This window comes from Mobula hypostoma, chromosome 30 (assembly GCF_963921235.1).
Source record: "Mobula hypostoma chromosome 30, sMobHyp1.1, whole genome shotgun sequence".
In the NCBI taxonomy this organism is placed as follows: domain Eukaryota; kingdom Metazoa; phylum Chordata; class Chondrichthyes; order Myliobatiformes; family Myliobatidae; genus Mobula; species Mobula hypostoma.
Window position 1 is genome coordinate 11308784 of NC_086126.1, and position 21001 is coordinate 11329784.

The window sequence follows — 21001 nt, forward strand, 5'->3', positions numbered from 1 at the left end:
CTTGTGCAGGGATTGGCGAGAAAGCTACACCAAAGCAGAACTAGTTCGATTGCGGGCCAGTTCCATGTAATGCCAGAAATGAGAAGGGGTTTTATTTTATTCACAAAAATTTAAAAAAAGACATTTAGTTTCCTGGCTTGTTGTGGCGAGTTTTGAGAGGGAACTGACTTGGTTTGTGGCCGAGACCGGGACAGTATCCAGCACAAGTACTATCTGGGTTAGATTCGCACAGGTACTTTCTGGGTTAGATTCACACAGGCAAGTGCGGAAAATCAGAGGAGCGTTTTTAAAAATCTTAGAAAACCTCCACCCCCCCCATTAAAAAGTCACGTTTGCTGACAATATCTCATATTTATTTAACAGGTTGTTTTTTTTTAAAAAGAAGTTTATTGAAACAAGCCCCACACGACTCCCGCCCATTCTGGCAAATGTTAATCACAATAGTTCTTGCTTTATGTCGGGGCCCAACCCCTGTCCCAATTGTATTCACATCCAAAAACAAAAATTGTCCGCCTCACTTCCCTATCCAAAAAAAAAATACCACACTGTAAAATCAATGGGTATGAACTAAAACTATTAACGAGTTTTATTTACAATCTTGAGTTGTATATACAATTAGTGGAACACAGCAAACATCAGAGTACAATAGTTAAAACCAAAAAAAAAGTACAAAACAGTTCACAGAAGGCTTCAAAGCACCCTCGTTTCGAACAAATTTATCACCACACAGCGAAGGGGTTTTTTTTTGAATGGAGCAGTTTGTTTGGTAGACTTTGATGAAGTGAATTTTCAGTGCACCCTTTAAGTTCAAATCCCTGGGTAGTAGCGAGAGACACGAGCAAGCAGGACTGAGATGTACCGTGGGTAAGTCGTTCGCAGTGACACCAACAGACAGAACTTGGGTGTGATAGCGTACCAACGCCCGGCTTGGTATTAATGTCTACAACATCACCGTCTTCTTCCGAACATCCCCGCTCGGAGGCTCGGCAGCGAGATATGATATGCGGTAACTTCACAGTTTAACAATCCGAACAAGTAAACACTCCAAGTAATCTCAGGATTTGGGTTTTTTTTTTAATATATATATATATATATTTATTTATTTATATATATATATATATATTTATTATGCAAACGACCCTTTCGAAAGCAAGGGTTCAGAGGTTAGTGGGGTTTCCAGCCAGGTACCCGTGGTCCTTGGTGCCGGTAGGGCTTCCGATTTTAACTCTGAGCTACTCTGAAAAGTGTCCGAAATCAGGGGCAGGAGGTCGGCCCCTGCACGTCACAGGCTAAGAACTCTGCCCCCAGCTTAGGTGAGTTACTGACCTGGGCGTCGACGGAATCGAAGTCCTGGCCTCCGGGAGACAGGGGGTTCACAGCCGGAATGACGTCGGGGGTCGATGTCTTCAGCGCCCTGGAGCAGGCGTCCCTCTCGTTCCTGAGCGGGCAGAAGAGGCGGAAGATTGGGGCTCGAAAACTAAGCTCCCTCGTCACACGTTACCAAGGGCCCAATCCGCGTTCTCCCCCACCCCAGGGGTAACCGCCGCTGAGATGCTCATCTATTCTTCCGGGACTGACTGTTCACTTGGCTGGCCCCGCACTCTGCAACCTTCATTAGCTTAAAACTCACGGTCATAGAAAAGAAACCGGCCCTTCGGCCCATCTAGTCCATGCTAATCCATTAAAACTGCCTCTTCCCATCGACCTACACCGGGACCATCGCCCTCCGAACCCCTACCATCCCTGTACCCGTCCAAACTTCTCTCAAATGTTGAAATCGGGCTCACATCCACCACTTGCGCTGGCAGCTCGCTCCACGCTCTCACCACCCTCTGAGTGGAGAAGTTTCCCCTCGTGTTCCCCTTAGACTCTTCACCTTTCACCCTTAACCCATGACCCCTGGTTGTGGTTCCACCCAACCTCAGTGGAAAAAGCCTGCTTGCATTTACCCTATCTATACCCCTCATAATTTTGTATACCTCTATCAGATCTCCTTTTCGATCTTCTACATTCCAAGGAATGAAGTCCTAACCTGTTCGATCTTTCCTTATAACTCAGACCCGGCAACATTGTCAATTCTCTCCGTACTCTTTCAAATCTTGTTTACTTATTGAACTCTGCCCCATGCCCTAACCCACACCAGATCTCCCGGTGGCCACCCATTTTAATTCCACTTCCCGTTCCCATATGTCAGTCCATGGCCTCCTCTACTGTCGCGACGAGGCCACACTCAGGTTGGAGGAGCAACACCTCATATTCCGTTTGTGTAGCCTCCAACCTGATGGCATGAACATTGATTTCTCAAACTTCTGGTAATTGCACCCCCCCTCTCCTTCACCATTTCCCATTCCTGTTTCCCTCTCTCAACTCATCTCCTTCCCTGCCCAGCACCTCCCTCTGGTGCTCTCCTGTCAGACTACCCCTTCTCCAGCCCTATCTCCTTCACTGATCAACTTCCCAGCTCTTTACTTCATCCCTCCCCGACTCCCGGTTTCACCTATCAGCTTGTGTCTCTTCACCCCTCCACCCCACCACCTTCTAACTTTGACTCCTCATCTTTTTGTTCTCCAGTCCTGAAACGTCGACTGTACTTTTTTCCCCTGGATGCTGCCTGGCCTGCTGAGTCCCGCCAGCATTTTGTGTGCGTTGCTCGGATTTCCAACGTCAGCAGATTTTCTTGTATCATTTCTTAATGCATGCACTACTAAATGACAATGAAAGAGGACTGCGTGTCCTCAGAATCTAATCTAATCAACAGATTTTCTCTCATTTCCTGTGAATTCCCCCTGTGCTCGGCTCCTGGTTCATCAATGCCTCCATTATAAATCCTCCTTTCCAAATCCCCCTGTTTCAGCCACATAGAGACCTCTGCACCTCCTGCCTCTTCACCACCCTCAGATCTGATCACTCCGCCACATCGCTGACTGATACCAACCGGCCTGGACCTTCGACTCCGGAATTAACTCTTTAAACCTCTCTGTCTGCTCCTGGGAGTTCACATCACAGGCGACCTCACCTGGTCCCTCAACGTCACCTCCCTGAACAAAAGGGCACATCAGCGCCCCCACCTTCTGAGGAGATTGAGGCCAGCGAGGCTCCCCCCCACCCACCTGCATTTTACAGGAGCACCATGGACAGTGTCCCAACAAGTTGCATCTCCATCTGGTCTGGGAGCAGCCGAGCATCGGGCTGGAAGTCCCTACAAAGGACTGTGAGAACGGCCGAGAGGATCATAGGGGTCTCCCTACCGTCCATCGGGGACGTTTATCAGGAGCGCTGCGTACGCAGGGCCCTCAGTATTATCAAGGATCCCACCCATCCATGCAGCATCCTCTTTGACTTTCTACCATCAGGCAGGAGACTCGATGCACAAAGACAAGAACGGTCAGGATGGGGAACAGTTTCTTCCCTCAGTCCATCAGGCTTCTGAACTCCCTGCCGCATCGCATTCGAAGTGTCACCGGTTAATCTTTTGCATACTTTACAATATTTATTTATGCATAATCCATCTCTAGATTTCATCCCGACTTTCCTAAATTATTGTGTGTTATGTGTACTACTGTGCTCTACACCCTGGCTCGGACAAACATCGTCTCATTTGACAGTTTACATGTATCCCCCTACAGTTGGCGCGTGGCCAAGTGGTTAAGGTGTTGGTCTAGTGATCTGAAGGTCACTAGTTCGAGCCTTGGCTGAGGCAGCATGTGTGTCCTTGAGCAAGGCACTTAACCACACATTGCTCTGTGACAACACCGGTGCCAAACTGTATGGGTCCTAATGCCCTTCCCTTGGACAACATCGGTGGCGTAGAGAGGGGAGACTTGCAGCATGGGCAACTGCCGGTCTTCCACACAACCTTGCTCAGGCCTGTGCCCTGGAAACCTTCCAAGGCGCAAATCCATGGTCTCACGAGACTCACGGATGCCTATATATATCACCCTACATTTAGCCCTGTCACTTTTGATCATTTGTGACCCAGTGTCAGAGTTCCTTTCATCGACAGACAGAAGCAGCAGGCCATTCAGAGAACTCGCATCTTCGCTCCAGCCATCTGCCCTGGCTGCAGTCCCTAACGTTTTCTGGCTAGCAAGAACCTCAGAAGTAAAACATGGAATTCTCCAACTTTTGGTACCTTCTCCCCCTCCTCGTCTCTTAAGTACCACACCTGCCCATCACCTCCCCCGGTGCCCTCTCCTCCTTCCCGTTCTCCCCCAGTCCACTGTCATCTGAAATCAGATTCCTCCTTCTTCAACCCTTAACCTCTTCCACCTATCGCCTCCCAGCTTCTTACTTAATGCACACCTCACTCAGGCACCCACCTGCCCTCTCACCTATTCAGGTACAGCTCTGCTCCCCTCTGCCATCATATTTCTGAATGGTCCACGAAGTCATGAACACTACCTCACCACGTCCCTCTTTTCCCCCCCAACACAATCACTTTTTCTTTTGCAACCAACAGCAATTTGTTACGCCTGCTGCCACAGAACAACAAATTTCATGGCTTATGTCGGCGAAAGTAAACCTGATTCTGATTCTGATCTTTGACGCTTTCCATGTGGAGTTTCCACGTTGAGCACTTGGGGTATATAAATAATAAAGGCATCCGTTAGTCTTGCGAGACCATGGATCTCCGCCTGGAAAGTCTTCACTCTCCAGGGCGCAGGCCTGGGCAAGGTTGTATGGAAGACCGGCAGATGCCCATGCTGCAAGTCTCCCCTCTCCATGCCACCAATGTTGTCCAAGGGAAGGGCATTAGGACCCGTACAGCTTGGCACCGGTGTCGTCGCAGAGCAATGTGTGGTTAAGTGCCTTGCTCAAGGACACAACACGTTGCCTCGGCTGGGGTTCGAACTCACGACCTTCTGGTCGCTAGTCCAATGCCTTAACCACTTGGCCACGTGCCCACTTGGGGTATATATTCATTGTAATTTTTTTCCTCTATATTTATTTATCCTGTATTGCACTGTACTGCTGCCACAAAGTTAACAAGGTTGACGACATATGCCGGTGATATTAAACTGGATTCTGCATCTGATTCTGAGCTCCCCACCCCTTTGTGTTTCAGCCCACATTGCGCTAGCCCATTTGGTTAGCCTCCTGTTGCTCCCGCGCACGTGGCTTTCCCCACGTTCCTCATGACCTCCGCCACACCCCCCCCCCCGCCCACCTCCCCTTCGCAGCCCGAGCAATACCTTTGGCCCTGGGCCACTCTCATCTCCAGGGAGCAGCTCCGCACGGTGGGGCTCTGGGGCCCCTGCAGGCCGGTGCTCTTCGTCTCCTGCAGCGAGGACATCCTCAGCAGCGACAGGCAGGGCGGCGCCAGGCCCGTGTCCGGCGCCCGGTCGGACTTGCGCTCGGTCTCCTCGATCGACTTCCTGTACAGCTCGGAGAAGCTCCTGAGGGAGGAGAAGGGAACCCGGGTTGACGTCGTTCCTCCAGCTGCCTCAGATCGGACTGAAGTGCCCCCCCCCCAACCCACATCACCCCCGACCCCTTCACTGGAGTTTGGAGTAAAATCAGGAAATACCGAAACACTCAGCAGGTCGGGCAGCGCCCGCGGAGAGAGAAACAGAAACCGTTTCACGCCTGAGACCTTGTACTGGCAAAAGTTGCCAGATCTGCTCAGTGTTAACACACACACAAAACGCTGGAGGAACTCAGCAGGCCAGGCAGCGTGCAGGAGAAGAGAACAGTCGACGTTTCAGGGCTGAAACCCTTCGGTGTGACTGGCCCAAAACGTTGACTGTTTGCTCTTTTTCCTGGCCCGCCCACGGGAGTCTTGTGCGTGTTCCTCGGATTTCCAGCATCTGCAGATTTGCTCTAGTCAGCGTTAACTGTGTTTTCTGACTTCTGAGTTCATCCCAGCTCTTTGGCTTCCATTTTGGTGAAACACAGCCACCAATTCGTGCTCTGCAAGATCCCACCGCCAGATCAGCAATAATGCCGCTAGTCACAGGATAAATACAGGCCCCAGGGCAGTTGAAAGTGGTGTCACAGGTAGACAGGGTCGTAAAGAAAGCTTTCGGCACATTGGCCTTCATAAATCAAAGTATTGAGTACAGGAGATGGGCCGAGAGGTAATGTTGCAGCTATATAGGACCCAGGTCAGACCCCACTTGGAGTACTGTGCTCAGTTCTGGTCGCCTCACTACAGGAAGGACGTGGAAACCATAGGAAGGGTGCAGAAGAGATTTACAAGGATGTTGCCTGGATTGGAGAGCATGCCTTATGAGAATAGGTTGAGTGAACTTGGCCTTTTCTCCTTGGAGCGACGGAGGATGAGAGGTGACCTGATAGAGGTGTGTAAGATGATGAGAGGCATTGATCGTGTGGATAGTCAGAGGCTTTTCCCCAGGGCTGAAATGGCTAGCGTGAGAGGGCACAGTTTTAAGGTGCTTGGAAGCAGGTACAGAGGAGATAACAGGGGTAAGTTTTTTTATGCATTGAGTGGTGAGTGTGTGGAATGGGCTGCCGGCGACGGTGGTGGAGGTGGAAATGACAGGGTCTTTTAAGAGATCCTGGATGGGTACATGGAGCTTAGTAAAATAGAGGGCTATAGGTAGCACTAGGTAGTTCTAAGGTAAGGACATGTTTGGTACAGCTTTGTGGGCTGAAGGGCCTGTATTGTGCTGTAGGTTTTCTATGTTTCTGTGTTATGTTGAAATTGTAAGGATGTTTGCAGTTTTGGGCTCCTTATTTTAGAAAGGATATACCGACATTGGAGAGGGTTCAGAGAGGAGTCATGAGAATGATTCCAGGAATGAAAGGGTTACCGTATGAGGAACATTTGGCAGTATTCCCTGGGGTTCAGGAGAATGAGGTGGGGATCTCATAGAAACATTCCAAATGTTAAAAAGCCTGAACAGATTAGATATGGTAAAGTTATTTCCCATGGTAGAGGATTCTAGGACAAGAGGGCATGACTTCAGGATTGAAGGATGTCCATTTAGAAATGAGATGCAAAAAAGTCACTTTGGTCAGAGGGTGGTAAATCTGTGGAATTTGTTTCCACGAGCGGCTGTGGAGGCCAAGTCATTGGGTACATTTAAGGCAGAGATAGATAGGTTCTTGATTAGCCAGGGCATCAAAGGGTATGGGGAGAAGGCAGGGGAGTGGGGATGACTGGAAGAATTGGATCAGCTCATGATTGAATGGCGGAGCAGTCTGGATGGGCCGAATGGCCTGCTTCTGCTCCTGTACCTTATGGTCTTATGTTGGCGAGGCCTAATTTGGAGTATTGTGTCCGGTTTTGGTCACCTACCTACAGGTAAGATGTAAATAAGGTTGAAAGAGTACAGAGAAAATTTACAAGGATGTTGCCAGGTCTGGAGGACCTGAGTTATGAGGAAAGATTGAACAGGTTAGGACTTTATTCCTGGGAATGGAGACGACTGAAGGAAGACTTGATAGAGGGGTGTCGATGGGGTAAATACAAGCAGGCTTTTTCCACTGAGGTGGGGTGGGACTACAACCAGAGGTTAAGGGTGAAAGGTGAAAAGTTTAAGGGGAACATGAGGGAAAACATCTTCACTCGGAGGGTGGTGAGAGTGTGGAACGAACTGCCAGCACAAGTGATGCACGCGAGCTCGATTTCAACATTTGAGAGAAGTCTGGACGGGTACGTGGTTGGGAGGGGTACGGAGGGTGATGGTCTTGGCGCAGGCCGACGGGAGTGGGCAGGTTAAATGGTTTTGGCACGGACTAGATGGGCCAATTCGTGCTGTACCTTTCTACATCTGTGACTCTAGGGCACTGAAGATAATTCCCCCTGCCCTTCCCCTCACCTCTCCCCCGTCCACCTCCCACTCCGTCCGCCCCGATAACCTCTCTTCACCCGCCCCTCCCCCTCCCCGTCACCCCCTCTGTCCCCCACCCTCACTCCGAAACCCCTGCATGTCCTCCCCCCGACTGCCTCCACTGCCTTCCTGAGGAGAAGTTCCCCCGCCCCCTCCCCGACTCCCACGACCCCTCACTCTCCCCTCCACGTTCCGCAGACTGTGATAACGTGCCAGGGCACACCGAACGAGGACGCCGCAGGCTGCCCGCGATGGGCGCGGGGAGCATCCTGGAGCCCGGAGCATTGACCTTTGACACCCGTACTAACCAAGTGTCAACCTCCACTTTATGTGCACCCAGTGACTCGGCCTGCACAGCCACCTGTGGCGACGAATTCCTCAGACTCACCAGGATCTGGCTGAACAAATTCCACCTGATGGTTATGCCCTCTGGTCCTTAGAGCTCCTCGCTATGGAGAACACCCTCTCCAAGTCTACTCTATCTGGACCATAAGACATAGGAGCAGAATCAGGCCATTCAGCCCATCGTGTCTGCTCCGCCATTCCATCATGGCTGATCCCGGATCCCGCTCAACTCCATACCCCTGCCTTCTCGCCATGTCCTTTGATGCCCTGTCCGATCTGGAAACGATCAACTGCCACCTTAAATATACCCACAGGATTGGCCTCCACCGCAGCCTGTGACAGAGCGTTCCACAGATTCACTACTCTCTGGCTAAAAAATTCCTCCTGACCTCTGTTCCAAAGGGTCACCCCCCAATTTTGAGGCTGTGTTCTGGATACCCCCACCACAGGAAACATCCTCTCCACATCCACCCTGTCTAGTCCTTTCAACATTCAGTGGGTTTTAATGAGATCCCTCCGCATTCTTCTAAATTCCAGTGAGTACAGGCCCAAAGCTGCCAAACGCTCCTCGTATGTTAACCCCTTCATTCCTGGATCATCCTTGTGAACCTCCTCTGGACTCTCTCCAATGACAACACATCCTTCATGAGATGTGGGGCCCTAACCGTTGATGATACTCCAAGTGCAGCCTGACTAGTGTCTTATAAAGGCTCGGCACCGTCTCCTTCCAATATTCAGCAGGTTCCAATGAAGGTGAGGGGGTGGTGTAAAATCCAAGGTTTCAGGTCACTCCGATAGACCTTGGCCCAGAAACATTCGCCTTCCTCCCCATAAGACCATAAGATATAGGAGAAGTAGGCCATTCGGCCCATCGAGTCTGCTCCGTTATTCAATCATGGGCTGATCCAATTCTTCAGGTCATCCCCACTCCCCTGCCTTCTCCCCATGCCCCTTGATGCCCCGGCTAATCAAGAACCTATCTATCTCTGCCTTAAATGCACCCAATGACTTGGCCTCCACAGCTGCTCGTGGCAACAAATTCCACAGATTTACCACCCTCTGACTAAAGTAATTTCTCCGCATCTCAGTTCTAAATGGACGTCCTTCAATCTTGAAGTCATGCCCTCTTGTCCTAGACTCCCCTACCATGGGAAATAACTTTGCCATATCTAATCTGTTTAACATTCAGAATGTTTCTGTGAAATCCACCCCCCCCAATTCTCCTGAACTCCAGGGAATACAGCCCGGGAGCTGCCAGACGTTCCTCATACGGTAACCCTTTCATTCCTGGAATCACTCTCGTGAATTTTCTCTGAACCCTCTCCACTGTCCGTATATCCTTTCTAAAATAAGGAGCCCAAAACTGCACACAATACTCTCAAGTGTGGTCTCACGAGTGCCCGACAGAGCCTCAACATCACGTCCCCGCTCTTATATTCGTTACCTCTAGAAATGAATGCCAACATGGCGTTCGCCTTCTTCACCACCGACTCAACCTGGAGGTTAACCTTTAGTTATAAGGTTGGTTCTTAGGCCAAGCAAAGTCATCGCCCCACCACCCCTTCGGAAACACGTACATTCTGGGCTTGCCCTTGCTGTCCGGGGGGATGACGGTTATCTTCACGTGGTCGGCCTTCCTCAGGAGCTCGGTCCTGTCCTTGTACGACAGCAACACCACCGGCCTCTCGCAGATCCTGACCAGCCGGCTAAACAGCTTCAGGCCCAGCATGTGGGCGTAGCCGTTCTCCTCCACGTGGGTGACGATCCCCTCGCTGTTGGACTGGAACCCCAGGTGGTGCACGCTGTTACGGCGTAGGATGAGGTCGTCCGTCTCGCACCCAGTTGTCACGATCTGTCGCGGAAACAGGCAGAGAGTCAGGAAAGTGCAACGCCTACGCACGCACACACACACACACACACACACACATATACGCAGATGCAGCCCAGCGAACAGTGGGAAGCCATTCAGCCCCTCAAGATTATTCTGCCAGTCAACCAGATCATGCCTTCTCATCCAATCCCATGTCGCCTGCCTTCCTCTCTGCTCAAAAATCTATAGCTTTATCTTGAGTGAGAATTACAAAAATTCATAACCCTTCGAGGAAAGAATCAAAGTTTATCTCAAAGTTCAAAGGAAAATTTACCAGAGGACATGCATGTCACCACATACAACCCAGAGATTCTTTTTCCTGCAGGCATACTCCGCCAATCTACAGAATTAGATTGGGTTGTATTCCCCGGAGTTCAGGAGAATGGGCGGGGGGATCTCATAGAAACATTCCGAATGTTAAAAGGCCTGAACAGAAAAGTTATTTCCCGTGGTGTGTGGCGCGTGGCCAAGTGGTTAGGGCGTTGGGCTTGCGATCTGAAGGTCGTGGGTTCGAGTCTCGGCCGAGGCAGCGTGTTGTGTCCTTGAGCAAGGCACCTAACCACACACTGCTCCAGTCCACCCAGCTGAAAATGGGTACCGGCAAATGCTGGGGGTTAACCTCGCGATAGACTGGCGTGCTATCCAGAGGGGAGTCTTGTACTCTCAGTCACTTCACGCCACAGAAACCGGCACGAGCACCAGCTTGATGGGCCACAAGGTCAGGACAGACTTTAACTTTAACTATTTCCCGTGGTAGGGGAGTCTAGGACAAGAGGGCACAACTTCAGGATTGAAGGACGCCCATTTAGAACAGCGATGCGGTAGGAGATTATTTTAGTCAGAGGCTGGTAAATCTGTGGAATTTGTTGCCACAGGCGGCTGTGGAGGCCAAGAGGCCAAGTCATTGGGTGCACTTAAGGCAGAGATAGATAGGTTCTTGATTAGCCAGGGCATCAAAGGGGAGAAGGCAGGGGAGTGGGGATGACTGGAAGAATTGGATCAGCCCATTATTGAACGGCGGAGCAGACTCAATGGGCCGAATGGCCTACTTCTCCTCCTATATCTTATGGTCTTATAATAGTAACTGTAAACAGAATTAATGAAAGATCAACCAGAGTGCAGAAGACAGCAAACTGTGCAAATGCAAATATAAATAAATAGCAATAAATAATGAGAGCATGAGATAAAGAGTCCGTAAAGTGAGATCATTGGTTGTGGGAATATCTCAATAGATGAGTGTAGTTATCCCCTTTTGTTCAAGAGCCTGATGGTTGAGGGGTAGTAACCATTCTAAAACCTGGTAGTGTGAGTCCTGAGGCTCCTGTACCTTCTACCTAACGGCAGCAGCGAGAAGGGAGCATGGCCTTCCTTCCCGCTAGCCAACTGGCCAATTCCTTATCACAAAATCAACCCCCTGCCCGCGCAGTTCTTGGCCTTCCAGCCACGGGTCAGTGACGAGAACAATTTTATTCCTGATGAAAGACATAAGATTTGACAGGGCGAGGGCAAAGATTAAAGGTGAGTTTTATCGGTCACGTGTACATCGAAACATACAGTGAAATGTGCCGCTTAGCGTCAACGACCGACACAGGCCGAGGGCGTGCTGGGGGGGGGGGCAGCCCGCGAGTGCCGCCAACACAACTAGCTCACACCAACCGGTACGCCTTCGGACTGTGGGAGGAAACCAGAGCACCCGGAGGAAACCCACGCGGTCACGGGGAGAGCGTACACGCTCCTTACAGGATTGAACCCCGATTGGCGATAACTACCGGCCCTGTACAGCGCTGTACTGATCGGCACTCTACCAGGGTAAAAAGCAGGCTGAGCAAAACTGGACACCATAAATACAGAAGTCACCAATCAGTCCTATAGGGAACATGGGAGAAACTTTTGTGGAACTTGCATTCACAGGGTAAGGGCGAGCAACAAAGTTTAAAGCAAATTTATTAACAAAGTACATATATGTCGCCATATACAACCCTGAGATTCATTTTCTTGTGGGCATACACAATAAATGCAATGACCATAATAGAATCGATCAATCAACCGTGTGCAAAACACAATAAACTGTGTAAATACAAAAAGAAAGAAAATAAATAAATGATAATCCGTCGTGGCTATCCCTCGAAGTCGAGGACGATGGGCTTCGTTCTGTTGATCTGCTTATGGGTTCTCAAGTGGATTATGAGTCCAATCTTGATAATCATAATAAATAAGTGAGCAATAAATGGAGATACTTTATTGATCCCAGAGGAAATTACAGTGTCACTGTAGCATTACAAATGCACGGATATACAAATATTGGAAGAGAAGTAGAAAGAATAAAAAATAAGTTACCTCTAACAGGAGGGGGTCATCACTTCCCCCGCTGTAGGTTGACTCATTATAGAGCCTAATGGCCGAGGGTAAGAATGACCTCACATCGCGCTCTTTGGAGCAGTGCAGTTGTCTCAGTCTGTTACTAAAAGTGCTCCTCTGTTCAGCCAAGGAGGCATGCAGAGGGTGAGAGACATTTTCCGGAATTGCCAGGGTTTTCTGGAGGGTCCTTTGTTCTACCGCAGCCTCCATTGTGTCCAGTTTGACTCCTATAACAGAGCCAAGCCTGTATAATCAGTTTATCGAGCCTGTTGGCATCACCCGTGTTGATGCCATTGCCCCAGCACACCACCGCATAGAAGATTGTACTGGTGACAACAGACTGGTAGAACAAGTGAAGGAGAGGCCTGTGTACTCCAAAGGATCTCAGTCTCCTCAGGAAGTAGAGGTGACTCTGGCCCTTCCTGTACACAGCCCCTGTGTTGGTGCTCCCCTCAAGTCTGTCATCCAGGTGCACCCCCCAGGTACTTGCAGGTCCTCACCATCAATAGTAACAGGGAGCAGTGCAGGCTTAATCTTGCTAAAGTCCATCACCGTCTCCTTTGTCTTACTGACGTTGAGCTGCAGATGATTCAGCTTGCACCATTTGGCAAAGTCCTCCATCAAATATCCAGAATATGAGGTGAAGAGGCCTTGAAAGTTTGTGGGAACAGTTCAGTGATGGGACGAGTGAAGTTATCCACACTGGTTCAAGAGCTTGATGGTTGTTCCTGAATCTAGTGGTGCGAGTTCTGAGGCCCCCCATACCTTCTTCCTGATGACAGCAATGGGAAGAGAGCATGACCTGGGTGGTGGGGGTCTCTGATGATGGATGCTGCTCTCCTACGGTGGGGAGGGCTCGACCTGAGATGGGACTGGGCCATATCCACTTCTTTGTGTAGAATTTTCCGTTCAAGGGCTGTGATGCAGCCAGTCCATATACACTCCACCACACGTCTGTCGAAGTTTGTCAAAGTTTTGGACGTCACGCCGAATCTTAGCACACCTCTAAGAAAGAAGAGGCGATGCTGTGCTTTCTTTGTAATTGTACATTCAGGGCTCAGGACAGGTCCCCTTAAATGATAATAACAAGAAATTTAACATTGCCTACTCTCTCCACCGCTGATCCCACGATACGGACTGGCTCACGGAGCTCCAGTTTCCTTCTCCTCCATCTGGCTGTCCATCTCCATCTCCATTTATCGTCGTGGCACCCCTCAGCCAGGTTTCCTGTATGCAGATTCACCTGGACCGCCGTCTAGATTGTCCGAGCGCCGGGCACCGCCTTGCTCCGGGGAGCCGGACCCCTGGCGCAGCCTGTTCTCAGTCTCACCAAATCGGCTCGGCGCACGGGGCGATGCAGCCCCGCGCCCGGGTTAGGCGGACGGGCGTCGAAGCCCTTCCGACTCGACTCCTCTCCAAATCGCCCGCCCCGGCGGCACCAACTCCGCCGGCGAGAGTCTTGACCACGTCGCGCTCCGGCCTTGCGGTACACCGGCTCCGCCTCCGTTTCCCTCTTCATTGCTGTGATAGTCGACCACGATTTACCTCAGCGAAGGTGTCGTCGGTGAAGTTTTCGGCCGTATCTCTTGCTTTCTGAACTACCAGTGGGCTCTCGCACAACTTCAGGAGCGCCACCTTAAACCGGGACCGTTTCCTTTTCCCACAGGGGCGGGCTGACCGGAGTACTTCCGGCGTTCCCTGATTTTATTTCGGGTTTCTGGCGTCTGCCGCGTTAGAGGGGGAGCATTCACATTTCCTGGAGTCCTAGTCCTCCTGTGTATCAGACTATGAGCTGAGAACTTGGACGAGGGGATAATGTTCTTCAAGAAACAAGACCACTGATTACTGGGACACCAGAGAGCCTGCAGATGCTGGAAATCTGGAGCAACTGACACACACACACACACACACACACACACACACACACAGAAGTCTGTGTCAAAAAATATTTTAAAAGATTAGCTTTCTATCTCACTATACACCAGAGAGCCGGCTGGTGGTGTAGCGGTATCCGCATTTCGAGGCGAGCGGTCCCGGGTTCGGCTCCTTCCTTCGTAAAAATAATCGCAGACAAATGCTAAAGGAATTGCAAGGCGCGGAGAGGAGCAACGATACGTCAAAGAAACGTATGAGTTGTGCCGGAGAAAGCCGCGACAACGTAGCACGCCCATCTGTACATCTTTACGGAGGCACCAAGAGGAAACAAACTCTGTAGAGACAGTGGTGGGAATTGAACTCTGACCACTGTAGTTAAGTCAGATGTAAGCGCTCAGCAGGCCAGGCAGCATCTATGGCGGGGGGGGGGTGGAAGTGAACGGTCGATGCCTTGGGAAGTCGTGACGGAGGATCGCGGGCCTGAAGCGACTACTCATTTCCCGTCTGCCCTGCCGAGCTCCCCCCCCCCGCCAACACTTTGTCTGCGTAGCTCTGGCTGACTACCAAAGCCTTGGTCGGACTGGCTGGTGTAATCCACGGCCCTCCGTGACTGGGCAATGTCACAGTGCGTTACAGCTTCCTGTGATGACGTCGTGGGTGAAGCCATTAGGAAGCAGAGGTTGTGGTAAGGTCACGGTTTCAATTTAAGACGCTATATCCCTGACGATTTATAGCCCGTAATTAAAAATCCCGCTGGCAGGCAGACGTTTCCTATCATTGAAGCACTAAGTCACACTTCTCAGAATTCAGACACAGGAACAGGACACCATAGTCAGGCCCGTGTGCACAATTCACGCCGGTCTGTTAGTCACTGCTACAGCTGCACATTGCAAGGAGGGAAAGCCTGCTGTTGGCAAACTTAAAATAATTCATTAACGTTGCACTCGACTGCCTTTGCGTGGGGAAAGGTTCCATAATTTTATAGAACTGTCGCTGTGCAATGGTTCAATTAAATATCGGAGAACGTGTACAGAATACAACCTGAAAGTCTTACTCTTCTCAGACGTCCCACGGAGCCCCAAAGGATGAGTGATAGAAATGTCAGAGCCCCAAAAGTCCCCCCCTCCCCAGCCACTTACTTCAGCAAAAGCATTCGTGTCCCCCCGCCACACCATGATCGAGAGTCCATTGAAACTACTGTCTGTCCCAAACACTTCGACCCCTCGACAGGCTCAGTAGCGAGGGAGGGGGAGAGGGGGAGGGTGGGAGAGAGGGAGAGGGGAGAGAAGGAGAGGGGAGAGAGGGAGAGGGGGAGAGGGGAGAGAGGGAGAAGGGGAGAGGGGGAAGGGGGAGGGGGAAGGGAGGAGATGGGGAGAGTGGGGAGGGGAGAGAGGGAGAGGGAGAGGGGAGAGAGGGAGAGGGGGAGAGGGGGAGAGGGGGAGAGGGGGAGAGGGGGAGAGGGGGAGAGGGGGAGAGGGGGAGAGGGGAGAGGGGAGAGGGGAGAGGGGAGAGGGGAGAGGGGGAGAGGGGAGAGGGGGAGAGGGGAGAGGGGGAGAGGGGGAGAGGGGAGAGGGGAGAGGGGGAGAGGGGAGAGGGGGAGAGGGGAGAGGGGAGAGGGGGAGAGGGGAGAGGAGGAGAGGGGGAGGGGGGAAGAGGGGAGGGGGAGAGGGGGGGAAGAGGGGAGGGGGAGAGGGGGGGAAGAGGGGGAGGGAGAGGGGAGAGGGTGAGGGAGCAGGGAGAGGGAGAAGGGAGAGGGAGGAGGGAGAAGGGAGGAGGGAGAGGGAGGAGGGAGAAGGGAGGAGGGAGAGGGGTGGAGGGAGAGGGGAGAGGGGAGAGGGGAGAGGGGAGGGGGGAGAGGGAGATAGATGGAGAGACAGATGGAGAGACAAATGGAGATGGAGAGTGATAGAGAGAGGGAGGTAGAGAGATAGATAGAGAGATAGATATTGCCCTCGCCACAGCAAGAGGGGAGGCCAACAGCTCGCTGTTTTGATGTTACGGCCGCGGCGTTTCACCGTTCCTGGACACCCAAGCTGATTTTGCTCCTAGTTATTTCATAGAGCTCGACAGCGGGGCAGTTAGAACTGCCCAGCACAGTCACCAGCACCAGCCTAGCCGCCGTCGAGGACACGTACACAGGAGAAGGGCCTGGGGTGTCGTGAAGGATCCCACCCACCCGTGGACTGTTTGCCTCACTCCCCGCGGGGAAGAGGCTACACAGCCCCCACGCCGGGACCGCCAGACTCAAAAAACAGCCTCTTCCTCCATCAGGACGAACAACGCCTCCACCAATCCACCCACCCCACCATCACTGCGTACACATCACCGATGTGTCTATGCATGTGTCTTAAAGGGACAGTGTGGTATTTTAAAGGGGCGGCGTGGCGGGTTTTGGCAAACACGCGGCTTTTCTTTGGTGCATGTAAGGGCAAGGAGCAGTACAAAATGGAAACTGACCCCCCTCCCACACCCTTGCCCCACCAAGTACCAAGCATCCATTAGCAGCAAATTCTGTGGGGTGGTCTTGCCTCTGGTCTCCCCGTACCCCGGTCAACAGCTGCGGAATGGGGAGACCGTATCGGGGGCCACGGTAGCGTAGCGGTCAGCACGCCACCATCACAGCTCAGGCCCACCCAGTTCAGGGTTCAATATCGGCGCGCCCCTCCTCCCCCCACCGTGGAATGCGCCTGTTTCCCTGCGTGCTCTGCTTTCCTCCCGCACTCCAATTCCCGCCGCCGCCCGCGAAGAGTCTGCACGCTCTCCCCGCGACCACGCGGGTCTCCCTCCGGGTGACAAACAGGAGAAAACCTGCAGACGCTGGAAGTCCGGAGCAACACAGACAAAAATGCTGGAGGAACCCAGCAGGCCAGGCAGCACCCGTGGAAATGAACAAACGGTCGACGTTCCGGGCCGAGACCCTTCGTCGGGACTGGAAGAGAGAGAGGCACGAGAGGTCAGAAAGCAGCAGAGCCTCTCTACTTCCTGAGCAGTCTGCGGAGATTCGGCACGATGTCTGAAACTTTGACAAACTTCTACAGATGTGTGGTGGAGAGTATATTGACTGGCACCGTGATCTAGTATGGATGGGAACACCAGATGCCCCTGAACTGAAAATCCTCCAAAAAGTATTGGATTTGGCCCAGTCTATCACAGGTAAAGCCCTCCCCACCACTGAGCACGAAACGCTGTCGTAGGAAAGCAGCGTCCATCATCAGAGACCCCCACCACCCAGGCCATGCTCTCTTCTCACTGCTGCCATCAGGTTAGAAGGTACAGGAGCCTCAGGACTCGTACCACCAGGTTCAGGAACAGTTACCACCTAACTGAACATAACTACACTCACTTGCCCATCTATTGAGATGTTCCCATAACCAATGATCTCACTTTAAGGACTCTTCATCTCACATTCTCAATATTTATTGCTTATTTATTCTTATTATTTATTGTGCACTTGCACAGTTCATTGTCTTTAGCACTCTGGATGAACGCCCAATCTTTCATTGATTCTATAATGTTTCTTGTGGGCACGTGGCCAAGTGGTTAAGGCATTGGACTCGCGACCTGAAGGTCGTGAGTTCGAGCCCCAGCCGAGGCAGCGTGTTGTGTCCTTGAGCAAGGCACTTAATCACACAGTGCTCTGCGACGACACCGGTGCCAAGCTGTATGGGTCCTAATGCCCTTCCCTTGGACAACATCGGTGGCGTGGAGAGGGGAGACTTGCAGCATGGGCAACAGCTGGTCTTCCATACAACCTTGCCCAGTGTGAAGACTTTCCAGGCGCAGATCCATGGTTCTCGCAAGACTAACGGATGCCTTATAATGTTTCTTGGATTTGCTGAGTACGCCCGCAAGAAAATGTATCTCACAATTGTATATGGTGACATATAATATGTACTTCGATAATAAATCTGGAGACCATAAGATATAAGAGCAGAATTAGGCCATTTGGCCCATTGAGTCTGTTCCGCATTTGATCATGGCAGATCCATTTTTCCTCTCAGCCCCAATCTCCTGTCTTCTCCCCATATCCCTTCATGCCCTGACCAATCAGGAATCTATCAACCTCTGCCTTAAAGACCTGGCCTCCACAACCACCAGTGGCAACAAATTCCCACAGTTCCACCACTCTCTGGCTAAAGAAATCCCCTCCTCATCCCCATTCTGAAAGGTCGGGCCTCTATCCTGAGGCTGTGTGCTCTCCCTCCGTAGGAAACAACCTCCCCACGTCCAATCCACTCTGTCAAGGCCCTCCAACATTCAAGGGTTTTATTCTGACCTTTGAGCTCTGGGGAAAGCCCAGTCAAAAAGGAGAACGAGCAAATTCCACACAGACACCAGGCATTTCCCAGCCTTCCCCACCACAAGGCGGGGGAGATAGGTTAACAGCAGCTATTTTTTTTTGTGTACTTTTTGTGTACAACAACAATAACAGGGCTGTACAGTACAGGGCCCACGGTAGGAAACTTTCTCACATGGTGTGAGCAGAATTATCTGCAGCTTAATGTGAAAAAGACTAAGGAGCTGGTGGTAGACCTGAGGAGAGCTAAGGTAACGGTGACCCCAGTTTCCATCCAGGGGGTCAGTGTGGACGTGGTGGAGGATTACAAATACCTGGGGATACGAATTGACAATAAACTGGACTGGTCAAAGAACACTGAGGCTGTCTACAAGGGTCAGAGCCGTCTCTATTTCCTGAGGAGACTGAGGTCCTTTAACATCTGCCAGACGATGCTGAAGATGTTCTACGAATCTGTGGTGGCCAGTGCTATCATGTTTGCTGTGGTGTGCTGGGGCAGCAGGCTGAGGGTAGCAGACACCAACAGAATCAACAAACTCATTCGTAAGGCCAGTGATGTTGTGGGGATGGAACTGGACTCTCTGACGGTGGTGTCTGAAAAGAGGATGCTGTCCAAGTTGCATGCCATCTTGAACAATGTCTCCCATCCACTACATAACGTACTGGGTGGGCACAGGAGTACATTCAGCCAGAGACTCATTCCACCGAGATGCAGCACAGAGCGTCATAGGAAGTCATTCCTGCCTGTGGCCATCAAACTTTACAACTCCTCCCTTGGAGGGTCAGACACCCTGAGCCAATAGGCTGGTCCTGGACTTATTTCCTGGCATAATTTACATATTACCATTTAACTATTTATGGTTTTATTACTATTTAATTATTTATGGTGCAACTGTAGTGAAAATCAATTTCCCCCGGGATCAATAAAGTATGACTAAATTTTATGACATACGTCAGTGATAATAGACTTTCAATAGGTACATTCAATGTCAGAGAAATGGACACAACATACACCCTGAAATTCTTTTTCCTTGCGAACATCCACGAAAACAGAGAATGACAAAAAATGAACGACAGTTAAATGTTAGAACCCCAAACGCCACCCCCCCAGCTCCCCCACTCACGCATAAGCAGCACCAGCAAAAAAAAACATCGGCAACCCCCCGCCCACCCCCACCGAGCAATTCTTATTCTGATTTGGGGGAATAGTTCCCTCCTTCTCCCCCTACCAGCATTCTGAATATCTCCGTCGCCTCGCGCTGTGATCTCCTGCATTCTGGAGAATTCGGAACAAGACAGAATACCTGCTATGCCTTGTAACTTCAAAGCGTTAAATTAATTCGAATGAAGCCAGGAGTCTGGGGATGCCTGCCTGGCTTCATCTTTACCTAAAGGGAGGCGCACCCGTATCTTGTGGTAGCGAGACGAGGTATTCAATTATATTTTTACATGTAACCCCTTTAATTATTTAAACGAACAAGAATGCTTAATTAAACAATATAGATACACGGTGACTCCAAGGTTATTTAAATATTAAATACACAACAATACCATTACTACGGGGAAGTTACTGGCATGGTTAGAGCATTGGCTGATTGGTAGGAGGCAGTGAGTGGGAATAAAAGGATCCTTGTGTGGTTGGCTGCCAGTGACTAATGGTGTTCCACAGGGGTCGGTGTTGGGACCACTTCTTTTTATGCTGTATGTAAATGATTTAGATGGTGGAATAGATGGCTTTGTTGCCAAGTTTGCAGATGTGGAGGGGCAGGTAGTGTAGAGGAAACAGGAAGGTTACAGAAGGACTTAGACAGATTAGGAGAATGGGCTAGAGAGTGGCAAATGAAATACAATGTTGGAAAATGCATGGTCATGCACTCTGGTAGTAGAAATAAATGTACAGACTATTTTCTAAAGGGGGAGAAAATCCAAAAATATGAGATGCAAAGGGACTTGGGAGTCCTTGTGCAGAACACCCCAAGGGTAAACTTGCAAGTAGAGTTGGTGGTGAGGAAGGCATGTTAGAATTCATTTCAAGAGGTCTAGAATACAAGAGTAGGGATGTGATGCTTTATAAGGTGCTGGTGAGGCCTGACCTTGAGTATTATGAACAGTTTTGGGCCCCTTATCTCAGAAAAGATGTGCCGGCGTTGGAGAGGGTCCAGAGGAGGTTCACAAGGATGATTCCAGGAATGAAAGGGTTATCATACGAGGAATGTTTGATGGTTCTGGGTCTGTACTCGCTGGAATTCAGAAGGATGTTGGGGGGGGGGATCTCATTGAAATCTTTCGAATGTTGAAAGGCTTAGACAGAGTAGATGTGGGTAGGATGTTTCCCATGGTGGGGGAGTCTAGGACAAGTGGGCACAGTCTCAGGATAGAGAGGCTTCCAATTAAAACAGAGATGAGGAGAAATTTCTATAGCCAGAGGGTGGTGAATTTGTGGAATTTGTTACCCCAGGC

General features: G+C 50.8%; 1 protein-coding gene across 6 annotated transcripts in view; it reads right to left on the reverse strand.

Annotated features, from left to right (window-relative positions):
- sipa1 (signal-induced proliferation-associated 1) overlaps positions 1–21001 on the reverse strand; it is a 145583-nt gene that overhangs the window by 41683 nt on the left and 82899 nt on the right. For all 6 annotated transcript variants that reach the window (XM_063036516.1, XM_063036513.1, XM_063036514.1 and 3 more), the window contains exons 9-11: positions 9719–9993; positions 5193–5396; positions 1327–1438 (exon numbers count right to left, since the gene is read on the reverse strand). In XM_063036516.1, the coding sequence (XP_062892586.1) occupies positions 1327–1438; positions 5193–5396; positions 9719–9993 (591 nt within the window). The remainder of the gene's footprint in view (positions 1–1326; positions 1439–5192; positions 5397–9718; positions 9994–21001) is intronic.